This window comes from Sciurus vulgaris (genome assembly GCF_902686455.1).
Source record: "Sciurus vulgaris genome assembly, chromosome: 8".
Classification (NCBI taxonomy): Eukaryota; Metazoa; Chordata; class Mammalia; order Rodentia; family Sciuridae; genus Sciurus; species Sciurus vulgaris.
This window is the reverse complement of record NC_136468.1, coordinates 5,501,932-5,508,670: the sequence shown is the minus strand read 5'-3', so window position 1 is coordinate 5,508,670 and position 6,739 is coordinate 5,501,932. Positions and strand designations below refer to the sequence as shown.

General features: G+C 52.3%; 1 protein-coding gene across 20 annotated transcripts in view; it reads right to left on the bottom strand.

Moving 5' to 3' along the window:
• Nucleotides 1-1,232: 1,232 nt before the first annotated feature.
• KMT2C (lysine methyltransferase 2C) overlaps nt 1,233-6,739 on the bottom strand; it is a 266,222-nt gene continuing 260,715 nt past the window's right edge. For all 20 annotated transcript variants that reach the window (XM_079151029.1, XM_079151018.1, XM_079151036.1 and 17 more), the window contains 4 exons: nt 4,964-5,080; nt 4,518-4,591; nt 4,134-4,242; nt 1,233-3,132 (listed from right to left, as the gene is read on the bottom strand). In XM_079151029.1, coding sequence (XP_079007155.1) covers nt 3,040-3,132; nt 4,134-4,242; nt 4,518-4,591; nt 4,964-5,080 — 393 coding nt within the window. In that variant the 3' untranslated portion in view covers nt 1,233-3,039. The remainder of the gene's footprint in view (nt 3,133-4,133; nt 4,243-4,517; nt 4,592-4,963; nt 5,081-6,739) is intronic.

Sequence of the window (6,739 nt, the reverse complement as noted above, 5' to 3'; positions counted from 1 at the left end):
ATGTGCCAGGGGCTCACTGCAAGGGACTAGGGCTGGCTGGACCCAGGCCATGCGCAGGCCGCTGGTCCTCTTGCCCCCACGAGGTTTACAACCTCCTGTGTTCTTGTCCCCTCTCCCACCTGCACAGGACTGTACTTAGGGGAGCAAAGCTGATGGTGAGAACCCTCTTTCCTGGTCTCCAGAGGGGGAAGACAGGGAACAGGGTGTCCCCTTCTGTGTGTGATCAGCGGTCGAGTCTGACGGCAGAGGGGCAAGACCGCACCAAGCAAAAGCTCTGAAACACCAGCCAGGGCCAGGGTGCAGCTTGGGGCGGAGCGCTTGCTTAGCACACCCGAGGCCCTGGTTCCAGACAAGACCCAAACTGCTGGCACTCCCCAGCTCTGAGCGCTGAGCTCGCTGATGCCCTCCCATCCCAACGATTCAGGTGCTTTGAGAAAGTCCGCAGAACAAGGCAACACAAGAATTCCCCACGTCAGTGTGCTCAGCAAGCGGGGGCAGAAAACTGGCTTTAGAAATTGAAGCAGATGGTGGGTAGTTTTGGTTCTTAGCAGTCCCTTTGAATCAAACGCACTGAATACTCTCGGGCTGATAGAAACGAAGGCGCCATCACACAGGCCAAGTCTGGAAAGCAGCTAGGAAAACAATTCCAGCCAGGCGCGGCAGTGGCAGGCACCTGTGAGCCCAGGAGTCTGACACCAGTCTGGGCAGCACAGATGCTTTGAAAACAGTAATCAGAAGACTAAATCTACCAGCTAAACAAAGCCAGGCTTTGAACAAGGAGGTGAGGCACCAAGAATCAATCATTTTTATTTTTTTAAGCCAGAGATTGAACCCAGGGGCTCTGAAACCCTGAGCCACATCCCCAGCACTAGGTATTTTTTGAGACAGGGTCTAAGTTGCCAAGACTGGCTTTGAATTTGTGAATCTCCTGCCTCAGCCTCCTGAGCCGCTGGGATCAGAGGCGTGCGTCATCGTGCCTGGCCACCAAGAGTGTTTTAATCTGGCCTTGAAAACCTGAGAGGCACCAGCACCATCCACCTCCACTGGATGAGGAGCACACGGCTACTGGCAGCAGGTCTGAGGGTCACTTCCAGTCACTGGTGAAGAGAGATCCAAGGTGATCTCACTGAGACTAGAGGCTGACAGACAGGTCAGAGGTCCGCGAATTCAAGCAGCCGTCAACAGAAGAGCCCCGGCCCAGAGCGCAAGGGACGAGCAGAGAACACAGGCCACTGTTATAGATGTAAAATATTTTATTTGTAAATGGTGATCTTCTAAATCTGTGTCCACAAATTCCAAAACCCATAACACTCTGTATACTTCAAAAATTCAATTTTTGCCAACGTCAGATACTATTATACATAACAGAAAACAACAAAAACCCGGTAGGACAAATACTGGTAGGATGTCAGAATATTGTACAAGAGAAGAAAAATATTCAAGAAACAAATTTCATACAGCTATTTATCAAGAGAAAAATATATACAGTTGATTTATTCTGTAAGATAAAAATACATCATGCCATATACAGGACAGGTGAGGCCTGCGACCCGGCGCACACAGCTCAGCCGTGCTGCAGACGTCACCCTAACGCTGTGAAGTGTCAGTACCAGAACCCCAGGCACACGGTCGGAAGCCACCCGGGTCAGAATGCTGATTAAGGTTCTACAAGCAAACACAAAACAGTGTGTGTTTTTATTAAAGAAATGTAAACAAACAGTTCATACAAACACATTTTAAAATTACATCTTCGAAAAACCCTATTGCCGGAGTCCTGCAGATGCGAGCATGATCCTCTCTTTTTTTTCCTTTTTCAATTCTTGTGTTAAATAGAAGGCTAAAGTTAGGTTAAGTTCTGCTACATGAGCCTATTATGTTTACATGATTCTCTGTGATCTGAAACGAACTTCTAATCAAAACTACTTTTGCTGAAGAAAAAGTTCAGCCTCCATTTGGGTGTATTTGTAAGCAGTTATTCACAGTTATCACAAATCGTAAGCACAAAAAACCTGACTGAAGAAGTAGGGATGCAACAATATAATATGAAAAAAATCAGTTAAAATTACCCAAATAGCTATAAAAGTTGTAGTCATGGCAGACACTCTGTTCCGTCAGAAGTTAGGTGTATAAAACAAGTACTAATAGTCTAGTTTCCAAAAAACCCCAAGCACTCCAGGTTGAAATTTTGGTTGTTATATAATTATAATGGCATATTTAATAACACAAAATTATATTGTGACATCCCTATGACGTTTTATAAGCACCGAGCTGCTGCAGAGCCTGGTAGCATTTGGTCAATAACTATTTTTATACTGTATTTTTTTCTCAAAATATTTACAAGTTTGTACAAAGTGACAAGGGTCCGTTAGTCTGCAGGGAACAGCAGCAGCTTGGCTTTCTTCTAACTTTTATTTAAAAATAGCTTCATTCACTTATTCAATAATAAATACAAAAAGTCTCTCTTATTTTACAGAAATCAAAAACTACAATAAACTGACTCATGGAATCAAGTATTAAATGTATTTAGTGCAAGTCGTCACCCCTTAGCTCTACCCCTAAGGAAGTCGTCTCAGTACATTCCTGTTCAGTGGCGTCCACTTCACTCGCCCAGAGGCCTGCCGCAGGGGGCGTGGCCAGCACTCTGGACGCCCTGGCTGGTGATTGCAGTCTTACATTCATAGGAGGCCCCTGCCCTGGGGCAGGGTGGCCATCGGCTCTTTGCCCCAGTAAAAGTTTCTCCTTAGTGAGATTAAGGAAACAGAACAAAACAAAACAAAACAAAACCCACCCACAGGGAAACAAAGAAAGAAAAGAAAAACAAGCGAAAGTGCTGGACCATCCTGTGCCTCTGTTGAACCCCCGCTTCCTCCTGCGCCTCCTTCGCCTCAAGGGCTGAGGAAGCCAGAACTCCCAGAAGCTATTTTTCAAAAAGTCGTAAAACAGAAAACAAAAACATCTTTCTGTCTGCAAAACTCCAATGGTGTGTAGAATCGCCTCTTGCTGGGGACAAGCCGCCCGCTGAGATGGCAAGGAATGCATTCAGTTCATCCACTTCCGGCAGTTCACGGCTCCACAGTGACACGGGATCTTGTGCTGGTCGTCCTCGAAGTCGAACTTGTAGTCGTAGCAGAGCTGCCCACGGCAAAGGCACAGCGTCAGGCAGGCCGCAGGGCAGGCGGCGGACTTCCCGCTTCCCTCCCGCAACTGCAACCCAGAGCGGACAGGCGCCGCGGGAGGACCTGGCCAGCTCTGCTCCCCAAGCCCTCGGGGTGCGCAGGCGGCGGGGCGCGGGCACGCCGTGCGCCGCCCTCAGCTCCAGCTGTCCCTGGACCCCCACCCGAGCGCGCCCACAGCAAAGTCCCAGCAGCCCACCCTTCCACCCTTCCCGGGCTCCTTCCACTGGGAAGCCGCGGCCCTCATCCATCAGGCCGCTGCGCAGGGAGGAAGGGATCCGCGCGCGGAGTAGCTGCCCTGGCCGGCACACTGCCCCTCACTAGCCTTTACCGGAGCCTCGCAAGGAGATCGTGTCCACCACCTTGCAGAACGCAGGGCTCCAGAGGCGTCTGCCCGAGCTCCGGGCACCTGTGGCCCCCAGCACCAAGCCTCCTCGCTCGGCCTCGCTCTAGTCTCACCCTCACTCTCGATTAGAAATGTGGATTCCAAAAGCCCGAGCGCGGCCCCGGGGCCACCTGTGGAGGGAGTGAGGTCTCCGCACCGCTGTAACAGGTGGAGTGCTGGACCAAGTGGCCGCGGGAGATTCAGGGACACGTCAAGTTTAGTGCAGCATTTTGAAGACACAAAACACCTCCACTGTTTGGAAATCTGCTGCCTGAGCCATCTGCACGCGCACGCCGACTGCACCCGGTGCGCCCTGGAGCCCTGGCCTCAACACAGTCACCGCAGGTCCGTGCCCAGCGCGCCTGCTCAGTGACAGGCGCTGCTCACGCCCACGGGTGCAGAGGACAGGAAGGACCCTGAGACAGACGCGGGATGCTTTCGTGGGGGCGCACAGGGGCGAAGCAGGGGCCGCGGGAGGGGCAGCCAGCGGCGGAACGCGCCCCCAAGAACCATGTGCCAGGCGCTCCAAAGGAGCGCGCTGCTGCGCCCAGATGGCCGCGCGTACCCGGCCTCACCTCTTCTCCTTTCTGGATTCTCCGATTGGAGCTGATGATGATTTTGTGTCCTCTCTCAAAAGTCACCACTTCAGCCACACAGTTGGGCGCACACGAATGGTTGATGTATCTGCAAGAACCACGGAAACGGCTGGAGGAGCCTTCCGAACCCCCAGTCCCAGGGCGAACTTTCTTATTGTATTTCGTTACCCGATAACGAGACACGCAAAGGCAAATTTCTAAATAAAAACGCTTCTCCAAACTCGCCTGCCCCACGCCTCTAATCTGTGCTGGCCGCACGTGAACTCTCCCCACCTTGGCTGCCGAGCCCTGCAGACCCTGCTTCCCCGGCCCTTCCCCTGCAGACCCTGTTGCTCAGGTCCTCTTGGGTGCCTTCTGCCTCACCTCGCAGGCCCTCCCGTGAGTGTTGCATCGATCACGTGGTCGCTGTCCATCCGGAACATGTACACGCCACGGTTCTACAGAGAAAGCAGGTGGCCTCGGTCACGACCCACACTGCTCCACCCAGACCCACAGCAGCAGGCCCAGCCGCCCCGCACCCTTGCCCCCTGCCACACTGCAGTGGCCACACTGCAACAGGTGCGTCTCATGGGACCAAGGGCAAGCATGTAGCCATGGGCTGTGCCATGCAGCCAGGCCTGTAAATGTACAGCCGTGCCTTCACACCACCCTGCCCACCCCTCCCCCCCAAAATAAGACCAAAGGAGTGAGATCAGAGAACAATACAGGGTGCCCAGATACAGTGGTGACCTAACTTTTCAGGTGTCTGAAATGCACAGGGAAGAGGCGGGCTGTGGTCAGTTTATACAGCCGCAGGGGCCCCACCTTACCTGGGACTCATAGAGTTTCTCTTTCCGGTTGGCTACTTCATTCCGGATGATGGTCCCGATGTACTCGATGACCATGGTGTGCTTCTCTATGTCTCGGGCAGCATAGAGGCCCAGGCCCTGGGGAGGTACGCACACACGCTGCACTTGGCTGGCCAAACACACAGTGTTACTGCTGATCTTGTGGAAAGCCATACTTGAGGTTCCACTTAACACAAACGACCTGTTCACTGAACATCTTAGTCCCGGAGCTTCAAAAGCGGACAGTCTGCCACCTACAGCTGTGCTGCTCGCTCTGCTCTGTTCCTCTCTGCATGCTGAATCCTTAGAGCTGTGCTAGTGTGAACGTGTGCCCCAGAGTCCACACGTCGGAAACGTGCTGCCTGGGGCGACAGGGCTGAGAGGTGGGTGCTTCAGGGGTGCATGGAGGAGTCAGCCCGATGAGGATGGAAGGGGCCCCCCTCCCTACTTGCCCTCTGCCTTCTACCCAGGAAGAAAAAGCAAGAAGGCCTTCACCAAGTGAAGTTCTGTGACTTGTGAGCTGCTCTGTGGTGTCCTATCATGGCAGCACAAAACAGACAAGACCATCTATAAAGGAACACGCTGGCTGTGCGCACACCCCACAGGCTCCCTGTCTTCCACAGAGGACCAACTACATGATGCAGAGCCTTCGGGCTCCTGCTTTGTATGTTATCCCACAACCATTTCAAGAAGGACTTGACCTAACAATCAATCTAATAAAACAAACAGGACTAACTATGAGGAACTATTACTATGAACTGGTTTTGGGTTTGGCTCTGAGGTTCCGAGAAGCCGAGGCAAAGAGGGAAAGCACAGACATTAGTCAGCTGTAATCATCAGGAAAGCAGAAAACAAACGGACTCTTCAGGAAGGACACCTCTGCCCTCATAAAAAGTCGTGGGGCCAGGCGCGAGGACACTGCGACCGCAGCAGGCTGGAGCACAGCAGCCGCCTCACTGCGGCAGCGCACGCAGGCTGAGGGAGCCCTGGAATCAGGTCCCAGTGTAGTGCCGGGAAGTTCCTGTCACACGGGGTGGAGCCACTCAGGCTGTGATCCCAGTGGCTCAGGGACTGAGGCAGGAGGATCTCGAGTTCAAAGCCAGCCTCAGCCACTGAGCAAGGTACTAAGCAACTCAGCAAGACCCTGTCTCTAAATAAAATATAAAAAGGGCTGGGGGTGTGGCTCAGTGGTTAAGCACCTCTGGATTCGATCCCCAGCACCTAAATAAATAAAATAAAGTTTGTATCACTACAAATCGTAGAAAAACAACATACTGAAAAAATACAGGTGAGTCTCATCAGTATCTGCATTTTGCAGTCCTAAATTGGGTTTCCGCCTGCGATTCTGACCAGAAGGCAGCAGCAGAGAAGCTCACACGCTGGCTGGGGCGATCCTGCAGATGGACTCCCCATCCTGCACCACCACAGAGGCCAACAACTTCAGTATGTGAAGTGACTTATCTTTTTGGGGGGTCTATGCAGTTTATTTGATCACCACCAGACAATGTCTGAGAAGTGAACATACCAGAACACAAAGAACAAAGTGTACAGAAAGCAAAATACATATCTATATATAGTGTGTGTGTGTGCGCGCGCGTGCATGTGTGTGTGGTGCTGGGGGTTGAACCCAGGGCCTTGTGCATGCGAGGCAAGTACTCTACCAACTGAGCTGTATCCCCAGCCCAGCAATATAGTTTTGCTTTAAGAGCAGACAGGAAGATTAGGGGGAAAGAATCCAAACGGGTCTCTGCACAGGAC